Here is a 20,294-nt window from a genome sequence, read left to right as displayed (position 1 = left end):
GGGAAACAGAGGTGAGAACTCCTGGGGAATGTGATCATTACAACGATAACAGAGCCATTCCAGAGAAAGGGAAAGGGGCTTCTCCTTGGAAAGCTCCAAGGTGCAAGAGCTAAAACTTTGGGGCTGTTTAATTAGATTCAGGAACAAGCTGCTCCAAGCCAAGTTAAATGGCTTTCATTTCATAAATGAGGAAAAGATCTTTTGAAAAACAAGGATTTTGCTTGTGTGAATCAGAGGTAGGGAAGGGAAGTGGCAGACCATTGCAGGAAGGGAGTTCTGACCCAAGGTCTGACAGGACAGAGCCCACAGCTGAAAAGATGTGTCAAAAAAAGACATTTTATTGCACCTACAGAGCTGACTGCACATCTCTAACCGTTAAAAATACCCCTTTGATTTCTGATGCAATTCTGGATGAGAAATCCCTGACTGGCCTATTCTCAGACCAGCTCAACTACAGCAGTAAATCCCACAGGGTTAGGTTCCATAAGGAAGAAATTATCTTTAAATACAAGGAATCTAAAAAAAGCATATCTATCTAACTTCAGGTCCTATGCAGCCTTGTACTACTGTAGACTCTATTGTGCTGATATTAAAGTCTAAACTAACCAAAGGCTGTATCACATCTGACGTTGCCAAGCCTGCCAAATTACTTCCTTTCAGCCCAGATTTCAGTCAGGCACCCTTGGGACTCTGCTCTGTCTCAGAGGGAATGTGTCCAAGACTAAGCAAGACTCTTCTCTCCCTGCTCAAGGGTGTTTGGTGAGCTCTCGACAAGGGCCAGACAAGCCCATCTCCTGCAGCATCATTCTGCAATCATGCTCCACATTATTTGCAGACATTCATATGCCTCCCTGCTCATTTACCTAAACAGCCTGCTATTAAATTAAACTAACATAATCACACAGTCAGCTTTCTCAATAACAAAGTCACATACAACACTTGCCATTTGTATGACTGAAAAGCTCACAGTTGTTCAACCCATTTTACACAGCAGAGGATGACAGCATTAAAACCAGACATAGTAGCTGCTGGAACTCAAAATCACATCATGCTTGAAAGTAGGATCTCCATTTTCCACCCCTGTGAAATTAGTCACCAAGTCCACCTCTGGCAACGCAACTACAATAAAGAGAAAACGCAACACCTACAGACCTGCTGGCTATGTCCACTGTTCTTCCTTCCATGCTCCAAGAGTCACTGTCCAGTGTCTTTGTTGGCCATGAGAGAACCAAATGATCTGAAAAGGTCCCCAGTTTTGTCAGAGCAGTACTGGTTCTCTATCTGCTGCCTCTCAATCTTATCATCAGGCATTTCTCCTTGGGAATAGATGGTAGAAGAGATCAGCTGCCATTGAGGACATGAGATTTCAAATACTTCCATCAGATCTCTTCAAGGGCCCGCACTTGAAAATCAGTTATTTGGATATCGGTTCTGACAGAAGCCAGAGAGAGCCTTGATTCCTTCATTTTCCTTTCAGTGTGATATTGCCTTATAGGCTCTTTAAAGGTGACATACTTTTCTTTTGCATCATTACACAGCAATATTGATGGTTGCCTTCAAAACATACTCATTTTTCCTGACAGACTGCCTATTTTACATCTGTAGATACATGTATTTTTCTTGAACTGTGTTTGTGTGCTTCTTTTTCAGGCATATCTTTGACACCTCTCAGGGAGTTTGGCTTGGAAATTTGGTTTGAGATAGAACTTGCATCTCTGCTTTTCCTCCTCTTTCCTCCCTTCGCTTTATTTTCATATCTCATGTCAACATACACTACAGCTGTGCCTTGCTTTTCAATGCCAGGCTGCAGTGCCTCCTTCCATCAACCTCTTAATACGCATATGATTTAATTTTCTACCAGCAGGACAAGTCAGTTCAAAACCAAACACAGGACACATTTGAAACGGCAAAAATACAGCCCAGAATCCAGCATCTAAACCAAAATGCTTACAAATCAACAATCTACGGCGGTTTTGAAGCTACAATGGATGAAGAAAGTTACTGTGCAGTCCTCCTAATTGGTGAGATAAATTGGCAGCCACATTTATAGCAGACCTATTAGACGATGTGCCACAACTAAAGGTCTGATTCTCTCCTGCTCACAGAGGAGGAGTAGGAGTAGGAGGAGTCCACAGTGCTGAGAATCATACTTGTTTTTGAAGTGCCTTGCTATTGTTTAAGGAAATGTGGAGCCTGGATTTGGTTTTGGCTCTAGAGAGGAAAGTGTTCACTCTTGACATTCATAAAAGAAAGCCTATTTTGAAATGAAAGACAGAGTGTTGCATGGATAACTTATAACGTACAATTAATCAGGGATTTATCAGGGAAAAATAAAAAGAATTAGGTACCATATTCTCTGGAGGAAGTAAATCAAAGGAGGAGATAGTTTTGCAAAAGAAAGGAGAAATGAGGATAAATAGCAATTGTCAATAAATTTGAGAAAATAAAGATGTAATGTTAGGGAAAAAATACTTGCACAATTTTTTATTTAAAAGCGGTAATAAAAACATTGCTTGCTTTGATTTCTGCCCTTTCTGGTTTACTGTTGATATAAAGATAAATTGACTCAGACTTCCAGGAGCGGGAGAGCTACGATCCACTGTTACAGGCACTTAAAAACCAGCACTGCTATAATACCTGATTCATTATTAACAAGATTGGCTTCATTGCATGTTGGTATTTTTACGAATTGACTGTGACCTACGGCTAGTTTAGGCCCTGACAAACTCACTGCAAGACAAAGTGGGCTTTGTTTGACAAAGGCGGGGTGCACTTGGTAACAACATGCTACTTTGGTCCACCTACAGAGCATATTTAAAGCTATCACACGCATATAGAATTCAGATCATATATAAAGACAATGGCTGAGTTTTTGAAATTGTGGATCAGACTTCTCCAATTTACCTTCCTAATACCACTGACTGCAATAGTGCTTATCTGGTTTCCACCAAGGCAATGTAAAAAGAAATTCAAGTTTTCAGAGACTCAATTTTTCTTCAAGCCTTCCTTTCCTTTATGCAGAAATTCCATAAAAGAATGACTGTTCCTGTCCCCTGATGTGTCTCAGGTTTGTACTTATGACTACATTATGAGATGTTAAATTACACAGTAAAGAGAGAAATGAAGACAGTGACAGAAGGTGCCTTTATACAGGAGAACAAGATCCTTCAGTGAAGAGACAGGCACGAATCAGAATTTGAATTTCAGAAAACCAAGGTCTGAGCTTACAGCTTGGACTCATCGCTCCTCAAGGACACAAAGCAGACATGCTATCCGGTCGCATTTAAACTTCAGGTCAGACCCACTTTTCCCATAAGCAGAAAGAGCTTTCCAGCACCAAATGGTCCCAGAGAAAGCCAATGCTGAGCCCCCTGGGCCATGAAGGGTATCTGATGAGATGAGCAGCAGGGCATGCTTCACGCTGCCTAGCAAAGAGCAGCACAGGATCGTTTCTCTGCTCCTCGCATAATTTAATTATTCAGTCACTACTGAAAGGCAATGAGACAAGCTAGTGGGACCCAAGTCTGCCATTTCAGGAAGCTGAAAATAAAGGAGGCTCTCCTGCAGTACTGGTGTAGTGTCAGGGAAATTTCATGCTGCTATAGTTATTAACTGAAATAAGCAGGAAAGCAGAGAAAAAAGGCTTGCGTTAACATATTGCCAATTAACAGAGCAAGCAGAGGAATTCAATGTGAAGATCTGAGTCTGGTTCCTTTAAAAGCTAAGAACTTGATTTTCATGTTTGTGTTTAAATGAGTGAAAATCCCATTTGTCACCAATGCGATTTTTAGCCAGCTTTGCTAAGAAAAAATAGTTTGTGGGATCATGCTGTCTGCATTTGTCTATCAGTCTGCTTCCCTCTCTTATACCCTCCCCTCACTTCTGCTCGTTAGATTTTGAGGACTCTGTCTAATTTCAGCCAAAGCTTGGCAGACAGTCAGAGGTCTCCAAAAATTACATTTCTGCAAGTGTCACAAAAGTCGACATCTGGGAAGAAAGTGGCATTAAAATGTTCCTACTGAGAGAAGAGGTTCAGTGAGAGATCAAATACAAGAGACCTCTTGGAGCTATTAGAGACTACCAAGAATTCACCTTTAGGAAACCAACCTACAAGAAAGTCAGCTTTCTTGCTTTTGCTGCTCAAGGAACTAAACACTTATTTTTTGGATTAATTGTGGTAATTACTGGATGTCTAGGTCTGTTGGATGTCTGGCTGTAATTTATATAATTGATTAACAATATAATGAGGTAAGAGGCTGCACAGACTAGTCTGGACTCAGACCTCCTCGGTTAAATAGAGGACACAGATTAGGGGAGGGGATGAAAAGAGCAGAGATGAGCTGGCACCACAGCTAAAGAGCAAAGGAAAGGCACACCTGGAAATGAAGCCCAGGTCTCCTAAGCCCAGGTCTTGTATTTCAGCAGCTCTAAATATTTGCTCAAAAGCTAGCACTGAAGCTGCTTCGTTAGCCCCCAGTTCCTGTGAGCTTACACACGCTTCTTGTCAGGTGTTAGCGGCAATGATAAGAACCAGGTTAAGTGACAAAACAGCTTGCGTTTTGGTCACAGATTACAGGATTCCTAACGAAATAATGAGGTATGTCTGTGACCCCATTTAAAACTACTTTCCCTGTAAAGATACCATGTTAAAGAAAATTCTCATGGAAACGCCTGACTCACTAAATTAGCACTTCTTCCCTTAGGAAGGGAGAGACACAGACTTAGAGATGAGGCACCATGACAGCAGGACACACCATTCCATGCAACCCTGGCATTTATTAAGAAATTAATCCTTCTGATTGTTTATAGTAGGGGTGCTTTTCCCTCCCTACCTTTGAAAGGAATATAAAGCAAGGTATGATCCCAAATCCACACAGCCTCATCAGCAGAATATCAAACTGTCCTGGTTTCGGCTAGGACAGAGTTAATTTTCTTCCTAGTAGCTGGTACAGTGCTGTGTTTTGGATTTAGTAGGAGAATAATGTTGATAACACACTGATGTTTTCAGTTGTTGCTGAGTAGTGCTTATACCAAGTCAAGGATTTTTCAGCTTCTCATGCCCAGCCAGCAAGAAGGCTGGAGGGGCACAAGAAGCTGGGAGGGGACACAGCCAGGACAGCTGACCCAAACTGGCCAGAGGGATATTCCATACCATATGACATCACGCCCAGTATATAAACTGGGCGGAGTTGGCCGGGAGGGGTGGATCACTGCTTGGGAACTAACTGGGCATCGGTCAGCGAGTGGTGAGCAATTGCATTGTGCATCACTTGTTTTGTATATTCTAATTCTTTTAGTATTACTATTGTCATTTTAGTATTATCATCATGTCCTGGTTTCGGCTAGGACAGAGTTAATTTTCTTCCTAGTAGCTGGTATAGTGCTGTGTTTTGGATTTAGTAGGAAAAGAATGTTGATAACACACCGATGTTTTTAGTTGTTGCTAAGTAGTGTTTATACTAAGTCAAGGATTTTTCAGCTTCTCGTGCCCAGCCAGCAAGAAGGCTGGAGGGGCACAAGAAGCTGGGAGGGGACACCATCAGGACAGCTGACCCAAATTGGCCAAAGAGCTATTCCATACCATATGACATCATGCCCAGTATATAAACTGGGGGGAGTTAACTGGGAGGGGGGATCGCGGCTCGGGAACTAACTGGGCATCGGTCAACGAGTGGTGAGCAATTGCATTGTGCACCACTTACTTTGTATAGTTTAATTCTTTTAGTATTGCTATTGTCATATTATTATTATTATCATTATCATTGTTTTTCATTCCTTTCTGTCCTATTAAACTGTCTTTATCTCAACTCACGAGGTTTTTTTCCTGATTCTCTCCCCCATCCCAGGGGTGGGGGGGCAGTGAGCAAGCGGCTGCGTGGTGCTTAGCTGCCGGCTGGGGTTAAACCACGACACATCATTATTATTTTTCTTCGTTTCTGTCCTATTAAACTGTCTTTATCTCAACCCACGAGTTGGGTTTTTTTTTTTCATTCTCTCCCCCATCCCACTGGGTGAGGGGAGTGAGCGAGCAGCTGCGTGGTGCTTAGTTGCCAGCTGGGGTTAAACCATGACACAAACAAAACCTTTTTGGGCTTTTTTTTTTGACAGGGAATTTGTCAGTTCAGTATCTATCAAAATACTTCTGAAAATAATCACCCTCTGGTTTCACAACCATATGCTGAGACACTCGTATCTAGCATAGAGAAGCCATAGGCATGCGATATCACCCATCAAACAGATTAGAGGCATCTTCTTCCAGTTCAGGGACAAAACCAAAAGATCATACGCTGACTTCTTTTTCTAAAATAAATTTCTATCCAGAAATATCCAGTTTTGTTTTCTGATAGTACAGTGTACAGAGGATATCTCAGCCTACCATCACACAGAGCATCGCCTAGTCATATCGAATTGGTGTTGATCCTGCATTAGCTGTCCTGTCCTTTGGGCCCGATTCTGATCTTGCTACTACAGTGCCATAAGTAGGCTAGGTAAGAGACAGTTTTCATCGCTTGAAATTCTGGTCCAGAATAGTTATCAACAATCTACGTTAACATGAATCGTCAAACTGTGTTACGGGCTTTACCAGAATAACCTGTTGTACATTGTGCTGCAATGGGGAACTCCACCTCTCCTTAGGGCTAGAGCAGTCCTAGCATGACTCATGCACAGACCCTGACTCCACTTCACTAATCCCATGCTTACTTCATCGACTATAAGCAACTTCAATAAGAAGAATTTTACAAAGTATTTCACTGGTCTCATTCTTCCAGAACCTTCACCGTGTCTCTAAGACACCAGTATTTGTGCTCCAGCTTCTTGTCAGTATGATTAAAGGCTGAGAGATGCCTAAACAAGTAGTCCTGTAACATATGCAAAAATGCCCTCTGCAATGATCAACGCCACCTCTGAGGGCTGCATCACTCAGCCTGTGTCCATTGGCATGCCGGGCTGCACCACCCCAGCTTCAAAGGTAGGCCATGTCTTTGTTCTCTCATGAATATTTCTCCTCCATTTCCGCATATCTTTTGTTCACTCTTCTCACTGTGCAAGGAAGACTTAAAAATCTCACTTTGTGAACTTTTTAATGTGACAGAAAGAGAGAGACAAAGAATCCAGTTATTAGGCAGATCAGGTTCAGAATGAATCACAGAAGAAATTTTTAATTCCCTGACCTCATCTAAGAGGGCTCTCTGCAGCCTGGCTTAGAGTTTTGTAGGCCGGAAATGGGAACATGGCTGTGAATATGGGAACCATACCAAGCTGACTCTTTCAGAAAACAGAAGGTTTTACATATAACCCCACTGGATACTAGCATTATAAAAGCCACTTCCGTTCCAGAATTAATTTTCTGTTGAATGAAAATGCATTGAGCCAGATGGATCTATTTCAGGAGGAGGATCAGGCTGGCACAGGTCTAGAATCAAAGATTATTGGTTTTGTGTATTCAAAGCTGGAGCAGCTGAGAGCCAAGTGTTCAGTGCAGGTGCTGATATGTTCAGGTCTACGCCTAAAGGAGTATCCCAGGAAGGATATATCGAGTGAGTTTGCCAAATATTAAATTGAAGAAAGATGGGAAATTCCTAATTAATACCTGCAAATCTTTGTACTTCTCCCTACAATACTAGCAGTGAATAAACAAAAGACATTCTTCAAGTGTTGAGAGAGCTGCAACTTCTAGCAGATGCAAAAGATCATTAAAAAGTGGGAGAAAAGACTGGTCACCAGGAAGAAATACACAAGCAGGCTCCAGTGGAGCATTTGGCTGCCCACATTCCTGTGATGGTGCTGGAAGTCAGAAGCCTAAATCTGCAGACCTGGATTCGGAGGATTCTCCATGTGACACGGAAATTATGTAACAGAACTACCAAAAAAATGTGGTTTCCAAACCCAAGATTAACACAGGCTAACACCTAAACCACTCAACCACCCATTTTTCCAAGCCAAACCCACTCATTGCTTGCGTAAGTTGTAAGCATCAACTATTTCAGCAGTTAGACAGCTAGTATTAGGTTGTTTAATAACTTGAACATGATCAGCTCACTCTTACCTCATACTCCACTCCCATCTGTTACATGGAGCCACCTGCAATCTATCATCATGTTTTAGGATTAACAGCTCTGTGCAGCAAAATCTGTTTTTCCTGTTAGAGGTGTGAACGGTACCTAATCCCTGCTCAGCACCTCCAGTACAGTGCTTGTAACACCAACAACACAGGAATACGTGAGCCTCGTTGGCCAGCTGACACCAGCACAATGGGTATCAGCATCTTTCATCAGCAGGTTTATGCTTGTGGTAGTCACCGTTGGGATGGAGTTTTGCAGATGCAAAATTTAGCAGCTATCAGTAGCTTCATTTTACACATGGCTGGATGACTAGAAATCTGCCTTACAAGGAATCTATAAAGCGACTGCAAATTTTATTCCTGAGGAAGACTAACCTTTGGGTTATACAATGCTATTTCAATTGGGGATATTTTTAGTCTTATCACTGCCTTCAGTTCAGTATGGACAGCAAAGAATACCAGCAATCTTTTCTACAACACAAGGCTTGCTTGAAAATGAGTTAATATAACAAAAAATACATTTTTATTTACAAAAGCTTCACATCCTAGAGGCATATGAGAGCTCTAGAAAAAATAAACTCAATTTCTAAAAGGGCAGGAAGGCCCCATTGCCAAATAAAATACAAAAATAGTGTAAAGAATCCAAATGAAAAACAACCAATTAACCCTATCACCCTACCAAAAATGCCAGAGACAAAATGAGAAGCAAACTTCTCTGGTATTGCAGGAAAGGGCTTTCCAGCTGTCTTGGTGGATACCTTCCAAGAAAAATGAGCTCCTGTGCAACAAAGCCCCTTTTGCTTTGCAAATGGTACGGCAGTACCTTGGCTAGGATGCTAGTCTGGGCTGTGGGAAACAGGAATTGGAGACTGTGTGACTTTGCACAAGTTCCAGTTTTTGATGCATTCCAAAGTGCTCTAACACACTGAGGATAACTCCTAGGTGCTAGCATCTGGGGTCCAAGCTGAGTGCTTGCAGGAAGGACCTGCTCTCCCTCCAGGGAGAGCTCAAACCTTTGGCTGAGGCTCGGGATGGGGCTAGTCAACAGAGGACACTGAAAAGGCGGGAATGAAAAGTCCCATCCTTGCTTTGAGGTCTGAAAACATTTGCCCACATAAGACCTACGGCTCTAAAGAATGCAGCAGAGGTCTTATTCTTCACCTAAAGGGAAAGTTACATGATTCTCCTTTTGTTTTTATTTTTTAAACAATATACTAGTGGTTAAAGCATTCAGGTAGGATGCAGATAACCCATACGCATTTAATTGCATATGCACACTAAAAATACGTATTCAATCAAATCTTGAAGAAAAGCCTAGTTTTGGATCCCATTTAGACTCCGTGAATTAGGCACCAATTTGCCCAGCACTGTCAAACTGAGACAAAAATTATCATAGGCAGAAGCAGATCTCAAAGGTCAAAAGTGAAGGGCTTCTACCAGGCAGGCACTGGCTGAGGGACGGGGGAGCTACGTCCATGGGAGCACAGGCAGTAGCGGAGGCATGGGGGGTTGCATACATAACGGACACAGTGTGAGAAGAGGATTCAGTTTTGCTCTGTGGTAGGTAGATAGTACTGTGCAGTGTTGTGGAAACAGATAAATCAATCTTTGAACAAAGCTTGCTCAGATACCAGGAGCAAGACAGCCACGATAAGGCTGCTAATCTGACCTCCTGGTCTGTGTACTTCTTTTTGCAAAATGCAAACTGGAGCCAAACAGTGCAAACACAGAAGCAATCAAAGACTCCAGTAGTAGGAGTCAGAGGTATAAACACAAAGCTCACCAGATCTATACTGGAAAGGGGAATCACTCCAAAACCTTCAAGGAGGAAGGATCCTGTTCTCAACAATACTAAAGTAGTACAGGGACACAGCATGAATTCATCCTTTATACTACATATACATCATCATAACTAGCCAATATACTGTTCATCCCGTGGCAGAAGTACCTTCATTTGGCCAAATTTACTACTGGAGTTACTATGCTGATAACTACTGGCTGTGCTGATGCTTCAGGATCAATAGCACGGATTAATTTAGGCAACTGGCTTCAATAGGACTAAGTGCCTGGGTGAGCTGAGGAGAATTTAGATCATTGCTGCAGGCATAAAAACCTATTTGAGCAAGTTACCCCATCCCACCAGCAATGTCTGTCACTGTCCACACAACGCACTGCTGACAGCAGAACAGGGGTTGGCAGGATCTGCGGTTTGCTTAGAAAGCAGTGTCGGATTTGTACCTGACATAGATTCCCTACTAAACACGACTGCTGACTGTATCACAGATGTGATTTTTAACAGTTCTCCCCAGGAACAAAAACTAGTAACACATTGGTAATCCCAGAGAGACCAGCTCTGTGCTTCATGAGCCTATGAAGTCTATGACAGAGGATAACCCTCACAGGTATCTCTGCATAGTCTAACACAGCCCTGCGTGAACCTCTGTAGGTAGTACTTGTGTTCCACAGTATCTGAATATTTAAAGAACTTCACAGCAGAGAGAGACCTGGCAGGATCCATTTTCTTCCCTGATCAGTTTATCAGACATTAAAGCCTAGTTGGGAGACTTTTTATGCTGCTTGTACCAAGCAGTGATTCAAATGCAACTCTAGCAAAGCTGGTTTGAGTCATGTCTTATGAAGTGTGTGAGACCCTTACACTAGTGAGCATCTGTTCTCATGAGTACTCCAGTAAAGGCAACTGGATTGCCTGTATAAGTAGCTCTGAAATGTAAGTAAAAGGTAGATAATTGAGTTCCACGGCTCCCTTTTGCCTACACAGGCTCAGATTTTCTCCTCTCCCTCCTGCCACAGCTAATTGCCTGAAGAGGGGAAAGCAGTGGTTTGTATAGCCAAGGAATTGTCCTCCTGGAGCGGAGTCCACTGGCCCACAGATAACAAAGGCCTTTACATCAGCAGCTTCTTTCCACAGACATGTCTTGGCCTTGCAGAGAGGAAGGAGGTGTCAGTGATCTGTTGGGGGATAGCATGGCTTTTGCCAGTGCTGTACCATTTTACACTGGCTATTCAGCCCAAGGGAGATACTGGCATTACCGCAGCCTCTTACGCATTTGCTCTAACATTTAGCCCAGGAGGTTAAGATTGAAGCAAATGCACTAGAGAATCTCAGAGGCCCAACATGTTCCTTTGTATTTTCATCCACTGAGTTTGGGTTAAATGTGATTTCCAGATCATGCTCTGAAATAGGTAACCCTCTCCTGTAGTATTCTGGCAGCAAATGCCTCTGCCTGACAGAACCATTTTTAACTAGCAGTGCTTAGAGAAGCTCTTTCAAAAACCTTTTCCTTGGTTCAGGTTTCTTAATCATTGCCCATTCTCCCAGGATGACATGCAAATTACAGCTCAAGAATTAAAAGTATAAATCAGACTCTGGTGGCAAGTGAAAGGGCTTCTAGAGAACGGCTCCATAGGAGGTGGTACAAAGCTTAAAATATTCAGAAATCTATATTCTTCCCTTTTCTAAAAATGTTTTGCTCATTTACTTAGACAACTCTTCAGCCCCTGAGAAAACTATGCGTCCACACCGCTCATGATGACAAAGCAGAATCAGTCTATTGTCTCCTCAGCTATCTACCCTGCAGCTGCCCTCAGACTCTTCTCCAAAGCCAGTAATCAAAGACATACTTGAAAAAAAAAAAACCAACCACATATATTAGGCCTTTTGCCATTTGTCAGAGAGTCCCAGAACTGGCCGTTTTCTAGTGAATTGTTTCACTAAGGACTCCCCTCACTGAGGATACAAAACAATTCATGGTCCCAGGCTCATCCTTGGGTTGAGAGCAGATCCCTCAGAACAAGTCATCCAAGCAAAATAAAGGGAGAGGCAGGTAGCCACATCTGCTTTGCAAGACAGCTTTGCAAGACTGGGCAGAATGCACACAGAGTAACTTAGTCTGAAGGTGAACAGCAAGTGGGTTTACTTTATACTGAGGACATCCATTTCTTCCTCTTACTACAAGACCAACAAACTTGTCTATAGACATTGAAGCGAGACCTCTCAACACACATTTCAGCAAGATGACATAAGAGGCATAAACAAATGAACACACACAATTATTCAGAAATTAAATGGCCTGACAAATGCAGTGAGAGTGGTAGGAAATTGGTGTCAGAGCTCCTCTGAATGTTCCGCCGGATTTCCCACAGAAAGTGCTGCTGCACTATCTTTCCACGCATAGCAATGAGTCCAAGTTAGCTAAACCAGGTGAAATAAAAAGCTAGTGCAAAGAACCACAGAAGCACAAGCCCACTTTCCTCACCACGGGAGGAGAATGTCAAACAGAGGGGTAAGAAAGCAGAACTCAGCTCCAAAATACCACTTCCTTGGACATCTACAGACTTGTGTATACACACACTGCTCACTCCATTTAGATCTACACCAGATCACAGGTGTGACAGCACTTCAGCAAGCCAGCTGGTGAAGCTCAATTTGAAGAAAGGACCGTTTTGCCGCAAATAGTAATCTCATCCTCAAGTCTCTCTGTTTTAGAGGACCTCTTGTTGATGCAAATGAAGGCCCTTTCCTACTGCTTCAGAGTTTAAAAAAACAAGGCCAGAGAAGTCATACAGGTTATCCATGCCACGCTCTTGTACGCAACCAGTGCTGATACTGTGGGCAATAGAAGAAGACAGGACAGAAAATTAGAGGTAAGCCAGCACTGAAAAGATGAAGCCTACCAAGCTTTGAAGCTATCTTCACGAGGTGAAATTCCATACTCTTCAGTGTGCTGGAGAGTCTGCAAATAAGAACTTGAAAGCCTAGCACATTAGACTGAGAAATAAGTTACAGAACCAAGATTGTCGCCTTCATCCCCAACAGTACTACCATGCATTTAAACTCAAAGTAACCCCAGCTAAATGAGAGGACCTGAGACCAAATGTCATCATGCTGCTCCCTGATTACTCCCTTCTGTTCCATAAGTCAAGCAAGTCTTGGCTCAGGAGATAGCCTTGCTACAGGTAATTTTTATGCTCTTCTTATGTCCTACAGGACTTGCTGAGGAACCAGCAAGTGTCAGTTGCGTTGTAGCTTGTCTCCAAAACTGTCTGGGAAACCTGGATATTCCAGAACACCTGAAAGGATTAAGAACTATAGGGTAAAAAGACAATTTTTAATCTGTTTGCATCTGCCGTGCTGTCCTTGATATGGGTTTTGCCTCCACCTAGGAGGCTTTCAGATATTCACAGCCATTTCCATGGCACCATAGCTATGGGTTTTAGGAAAAGCAGACAGAAGTCATATACACATCTAATTAGCACTTGGCTGCTTTAGCTCTGTGCTCTCAGGAGAAGATGACTTTGGCTCAGTGGGAGAATCTTTATCTGGCTTTCATTCTCAGAAGCTAAAGTTCTCTGATTTCAGAGGACAGTTTTGATCAATAGGACTACAACAAGGTTGGAAGCTGCTCTGCTGTCATGGGTTTGCTTCCTTCCTGTTATCCAGAACATCACAGGCTCTTTTCCTTTTTTTTTTCCTTTCAGTTTATCAGTTTTAAACTGATGGAAATGACTACCAAGTGAAACCCCACAAATAATAACAATAATAAAAAAGTATGCCAACTATACTGAGAGAGACTGAGTACCCATTAGTAAGGTTAAAGAGGGGCATTAATAAAATGAAGATTTGTTAAACATGACTCATTTCTTTTCCTTCCTTTCATAAATCTTATTATTTCCTTGGAGAACAGCCATTCACTCAGTGGCTGGAACGACATTCTTAAATAATGCTCTTGGTTTAACTACTACCTGCCTTTACTTACTAAAAAATCAAATAAACAAAAAAAAACCCCTGAACTCAAAAAACAACCCCACCTCCCACTATCAAGGGTATTAAGTTAAAGCCAGGTTTTCTAATCCTCTAAAACTGTATGGTGGTTATGGATGTGCAACAATCACACTGCAGCTCTTCACTAGAAAGATGACAGACCCATACTTGCTTTTCCAACTCCAGCCACATCTACAAAGAAATGGAAAGAAACTGAACTGGAATACCTCCTAAAAGGCAACAAAACCAACATCAGCCAAAGATTTTCTTTCCACCTCTGTAAACGTTGCTTTTAATCCTGTATAGTACAAATGATTCAAGTTCTACACAAATAAATGAGTCTGACAAAATTACCACGATTCTTCTGTCAAAATAAGCTTTCTTCCCAGCTACAAATGCAAAAAGCAGAAACATTACATAAAAAAAAAAGTTACCAGTATATGAAACACAGAGTACAGGGAGAGACTTTAAAATCACTGATGTGCTGCTGGAATGGAGATACGGTTTTTGTATTTGTCAATATTTTGAAGAGTTGAATGCAATTTTGCCTGTTTTACAAAAGAGATTTACCCTTTTTTCCACCAAACTTTTAGACCTTTTCTTCCTAAAGTGCCTAAATAGACTAATACTATTTCGATTACCTTATATTTTTATAGGGGCTATCCAAATATTGACTCAGGATGTTTTTTGCCTTTATTTTGGGGAATAAAATCTTGGCCTTCCTGAAAGCACTGATTATGAGTTTCCTCAGCTACATAAATCAAGACTAACACAGCTAAAGTCAATGTGAAGTGGAAATCAGTCTTTTGGACTTGACCATCACTTTGCAATACAGAAGGTCAGGCCTGTAACAATGGTTAACTACCTAAGCTTGAGTAACTGATCCAGAACAATTTAAAATACTTGTTATATGCTGTGTGGCGAACCAATAAACTGCAGCCTAACTTAAAAAAAAAAAAAAAAGTATTTGATATTTTTCACTCCTGCCTTCACTAGGCCCAACCTTGCATTTCTTAAAAAAATCCTCTAATGAGACCAGATGAAGAAGCTGCTCACTAGGACAAGGAAAGCACATGGCTGAGAGCAGTCCCCACAAGTAAGCTGATATTTTTGGAGATAATTATGTGCTAATTTTGTCAGATGCATGTTAGCATCAGACCATAAACAAATGAAATAGAAATAGTTATATCATGAGAATCTGTATGTGGGTATGAGAAAGTGCAGTTTCAGTAATGCAAGGCTGGCAGTCACACTTAATCTTCCCCCATGCACATGTGACTTCACCTCTCTCCTCTGCAAAGGAATTACTCTTCGACTGAAAGTTGCCAGCTGTAAAAGCTTCTTTTTGACAAATGTGATGTGGACATTCACATGATTCATTTGCAGCCTGTTCCCAGCCTTTACTTTCGATATGGAAATTTGGAACCATTTTCAACCAGTCCCAAGCCTATGAAGAATAAACTGTCCTTTTAAAAATACTATTGTACCTTTAAAGTATGCAGATTGCCAGGCTGAATTTTAAATGCAATCACTTTGCTTCCAGTACACTCTAAAAATCAGGAGTCACAGTCTGCATGAATCAGTCCTCTGCACCTAGGACCTGCTATTTCCATCATTTTAAGCCTGTGTGCTGCAATTATGTGAATTGTCCACTTTTTTCCCCCAGCTTCCTCCATGAAATGCATATGCAATATAAATTCCATTTATGATACTGGAAATTGCTATTGTATTTAATCTTCCCAAAGAGAGCAAAATCAAATTATGATGTGTAAAGAATGATAATCTGTCAAATTCAAGGGAATACTCCAAACTTGTCCCTCCACGTCTGCAATAGAACAGGTCAAAGAGGTCTAATGTAGAAGACATGGGTAGGAAGACATGATGTGAGCATACATAATGAGAAGATGAAAACTCTCTTAATCTTTGCAGATTGAATGAAATCTAATTACATGCTGTATTGATTGTTGTGTATTACTGGAAAGAGACAGTGAAAAGGGAAAAAGGCAATTACAGTGAAATTGTAGTCTGACCCTTCAATTGCTTTTGGCATGAAAGGTTATGCTCTACTTGGGGCATCAAAAATTCTTTATCCTCTATGGTAAATCATTAGCAACAGACTCAGATGCAAAACAATTAGGGGAAAAATTCAGTCAATTAAATCTTTTTTATTTTTTCCCCCTTACAAAAAATAGAGGCAAAGGAAGAAAATACCAAGGTATTATCATTATGCCATTTCATTAATTGCTGCTACTAAGTCTACCTGGCATTAGTTCTGTGTTGACTAACAATAAATCATATTCATCAATAGAAATACCAGAGTAAAAAAGGAAAAATATATAGATTGATGAACTAGATCTAGAATAACTCAATTTTTCAAAATAAATGTTATACCCAGAATCAAATATTAAGAGGTAATATAAAGTTTCACCAAAGAAATTCCACAGGCATGTTTCATTGCTTTCCTTTCCCTTTGCATGCTCCATTCATTTACTTCCACCAAAAACAACAGCAGCTGAGCGTAAAGAAAGCTTTCAGAAATACTATTTTTCTAAGTTGATAGAAAACCAAAGCACGAGCCAACTGAAAACTATTGTTTGGGTGTATGTCTGCACGACTCTGCAGGGAATCATGGCAATTCTCATTCATTCTATTCTAAAAATTCTTGTTCTGCCAAAGATAATTGCAAGGACCAGCTTTCTACTGACTTTCATGCATGGTCCTCTGCGTTCTACACACACCTCCACAGGCGTTGTATGCACAGTTGTTATTCGGACTGAAAAGTTAATGAGTTCTCTAGTGATCAGTTTTAGGTTGCCTCTTGATACACTTGTAATGTTACTGCTTGTGTTTATTTTTCCTTGCAGAAGGTACACTTTCAAATAACATTTCTTTGATTGCATGCAAACAAATAAGTGTGACAGAAACAAAATTCTGTATAGCTGCAGCTGCAGGGCTGGTCTCTCACAGAAGCATCTTTCTATGGCACTGGATATTCAACAGAGTCCCTAGAAAATCCAGGTAAGGTCTTACCAGTTTAGGACTAATCCGAATGGAAGAGAAAAATGAAATAAAAGAACACTGAGACTTTATTACCAAAAATGTAAGATACTTAATAGGTGGCTCTAAATTTGCTGATCTCAAAATAGAAAGAACCAAGAGCAGAAAATTGAAATACTGATCTGGACAGACCTACTATAACAATAACATTGAGCTGGACTCAAACTCCTGGTGCTTGCAGGAGTTCTGGGTATGCAAGGAATTCATATTCCTTATGAATAAAATCTGTCTACCCATGTCTGCCTCTCCATATAAAAGTGACTTTGACCCACCTCATGAAAAACTAACATCCAAGAAGGCCTCAGATGGCTCTCTAACCTTGTGATGAAGCAGTAGACAGGCTAGTGTCTGAGAAACCTTGCTTGACATTAGGATGAAACTGCACAGCACCAGAGCAGACAGAGTGCTTCTGTAATACCAGTCTTTCTGTGAGACACGGTAGAGCATCATCACAGACAGGCTCCCTTGAATCTCAATGCTGCCAGAGCAGCATTATGCCCATTAATGGCATAAGTAATGAGTCATGATGTTAAAAATGGAATACCAGTAAGCTAAACCCAAACACAGATGCTTGATCCTGATTTCACCTACAGTGATGCAACTTGATGATTTCAGTGGAGCACCTCCTAATTTTTTAGGACTTTTCGGTTTTGTTGCCACAGGATGGGGGAAAAAAAAAAAAAAGAAGAAAGCAACAAAGGATCTTTTCACAATGATGATGAAATAATTATCTGTATTAATGTACCACTGTGTAATAAAAAACCCAACTGTGTCAGAGAGAAATTGAAGGGAAATGAATAGGAAATTTGAACAGCTCAGCTTGAAAAACTTTCTGTATTTTCCTGTGTAAGAACTTTCAAGAAGAAGAAACTGCCTGCAGTGTTTATTATGACCTGAAGAAGCAATATAACATTTAAGTTCAAGTAATTTCACTATGAAGTTCCATATCCAACAAACGAAATGAAAGAAGAAGAAGAAGAAGAAAGTCCCCAAAACAGAGGTATACTTTACAGAGAACTTCCTGTTTACTGTGAAGCCACAGTCATTACATGCAATGGTGCCTGCCTAGTACATTAAGGACCCCTGCTGATTCTCCAAGGGATGCTACGCTGAGATGAACCCAGAGCAGGTAAATCCTACCCAAAGTCTCACCTATGAACAACACCAAGAACAAATCAATTCGGGCCAAAAAAACTCATTCAGTTGAGCTATGATGGATATAGCTCAGGGACTGATCTAATTTAGTTTGGGAACTCCATGGCTTCAGTGAATTTGGGAGGAGGATTTCCCTCTTAATATCCTACATTCTTCAAAACTGCTCCAAAATACGGTTAGGAAACACAGCTGTTGACACTTCGCCTCTAATTCATGAATGTGTATTGCTGTGACTAACACCCACACTCCACATTCCCTTTCTCTCTTCCCCCTTTTATACAGATGAGCGTGTAAGGGGATGCCTGTTCTATAACACTTGCTGGCATAGACTGCATATTACCATAACAGTCTAACCTACTTAGATTCATAGAGTCATTCAGAAAGTAGTAATAGGAAACATACTTTATCCTAACCCTCCTATTTGTCTGCATTTTAAGACTACAGTAGCCTTTGTTAAATCAATGTTATGAGTAAGATTTTCACAAGCAGCCTAGAAGCACATTTGGTATACTTAAACATATTTACCCTGGAAGTTTTATTTGGTGCTAGACACTAAATGTTACATTTATATTGTAATTTCATGTAAAAGTTCACTCCTTCAGCCTCTTCTTGTCCAAAGCACCGATGTATTTAATCACATACTCATTTTTTTGATGTTCCACATTTAGAACTTTACGAATCTATGCAAATACAAAGGCACTTGTTTTGAAGAATTTGTTTCTATATGAAACGTTAGTTGTCCTATACCAACTTTTATGGCTTAGCCTGTTCTAACTACCGTGGAAGGGTTCTTTGCTCACCTACCAAGGTTCTTCAAGGCTGGTGAATTAGAACGGAATGTCTTAAAAAAAGTGGTGGATGCTTCCCCTCCTCACCAAAGATAATATCAAATTTAAATGGCAAAGTCGTTAAGGAAACATATGGGTGCTATGTTTAAACAGACCATTAGAAGTATACAGCATAAGAACTCAGTAGAATGTTTTTAAAGTCATTCTGAGTCCAAGTATATGACTTCCAGCTATAACCTAACAGTGTATTTGCTATACAAACACCTACCCATGCAGAGTTAATATATGCAGGCAAACTGTAAAACCTGGTACAGTTCGTAGGGACTTCCACCAATCCTTAAACCCATGAACTCCGCAGCCCCCTTAACTTTACATCTATTGAGGAAGTCCTGACTTTGGACCGAGAGTTGGCAGAGGGGTGGGCTCAACAAATCCCTCCAGCAAAACCCTGCAGCCACCTCTTTCCCTTCGTTTTCAGCACTTCAGCAGTGGGGTCAGTGCGTATGGTGCCCGGGCTTCCCTCCCCAGCGGGTGGGCGCTTCGGGCGCTCTTCCCCGATCTGCGGCACCCTCCCAGGACACAGGGCACCACGGGACTGGTGCTGCGTCCCCTCCCAGCCCTCCGTACCATTTAGCTGGTTGTAGACCACTTCCTCCAGGTGGTCCAGGCGCTGCAGGATGGACTCCCTGTCGGCCAGGCTGCCCACCTTAGCGCCGCGGCTCCTGGCCCGGCGATCCGCGCTCCGGACGATCTGCACCAGCTCCTGGGAGCGGTCCTGGATCCTGCAGTAGACGGAGAAGAGGATGATGCCCACGAAGACCAAGATGTTCACCGTCAACAAAGTTTTGATTTTCCGTGCCACCGCCATGGGAGCCGCCGGCGCGGTGGCGGGGGGCACATCAAGGCGCGGCGGCCGGCGGCCTCGCGGCCACCCGGCGAGGGGGCGCGCCCGGGGCGCGGAAGGGCGCGGAGGGGCGCGGAGCGGAGCGGAGCTGTCCTTCAGCACCGCCGCGCCGCTCCCCGCCCGGCGCCCGCCTTCGCCCCGCGGGGGCCGCGCCGCGGCGGGCTGGGCGGCATGGAGCGGGGGGCCGCGCAGGGAGCGCGGGGCGCGGAGCCGAGCCGCTGCTGGCTGCGGAGCCGCCGCCTCTCCTCCTCCGGCGGCTCCCGCTCGCTCGCTCGCCCGCCCTCGCTCTCCGCCGCCCCAAACGCAGAGCGCCGGTGCGGAGTGACGTGCTCCGGGGGATCTCATCTACATGCACACGGTGGAGCCGCCGTGCCGCGCCGCCCCGCCTCGCCCGCGGCTCCCCGCCCCGCATCTCGGCCCTGCCGGGGGCCGCCGCCGCCCGCCCCCGGGCCCTGCGGTGCAAGCCCCGGCACTCGCCGCTGGATTTCGGCACGACGGATCGGGGAACGAGCCAGGGGAGTTGCGTGCTTCTCTCCCACGGAAGAC

At 42.6% G+C, this 20,294-nt stretch overlaps 1 protein-coding gene across 2 annotated transcripts in view; it reads right to left on the bottom strand.

The window, feature by feature from the left end:
* The window catches only part of GALNT9 (polypeptide N-acetylgalactosaminyltransferase 9), a 157,966-nt gene extending 138,254 nt beyond the window's left edge, over nucleotides 1-19,712 (bottom strand). The window contains exon 1 of one of the 2 annotated variants that reach the window (XM_050906606.1): nucleotides 19,472-19,712. In XM_050906606.1, the coding sequence (XP_050762563.1) occupies nucleotides 19,472-19,712 (241 nt within the window). The remainder of the gene's footprint in view (nucleotides 1-19,471) is intronic. The other variant, XM_050906607.1, reaches the window with a different exon arrangement.
* Between the last annotated feature and the right edge of the window lie 582 nt (nucleotides 19,713-20,294).

This window comes from Gymnogyps californianus, chromosome 16 (assembly GCF_018139145.2).
Source record: "Gymnogyps californianus isolate 813 chromosome 16, ASM1813914v2, whole genome shotgun sequence".
Lineage (NCBI taxonomy): Eukaryota > Metazoa > Chordata > Aves > Accipitriformes > Cathartidae > Gymnogyps > Gymnogyps californianus.
The sequence above is the reverse complement of the archived record's forward strand: the minus strand, read 5'-3'. Positions and strand labels throughout refer to the sequence as shown.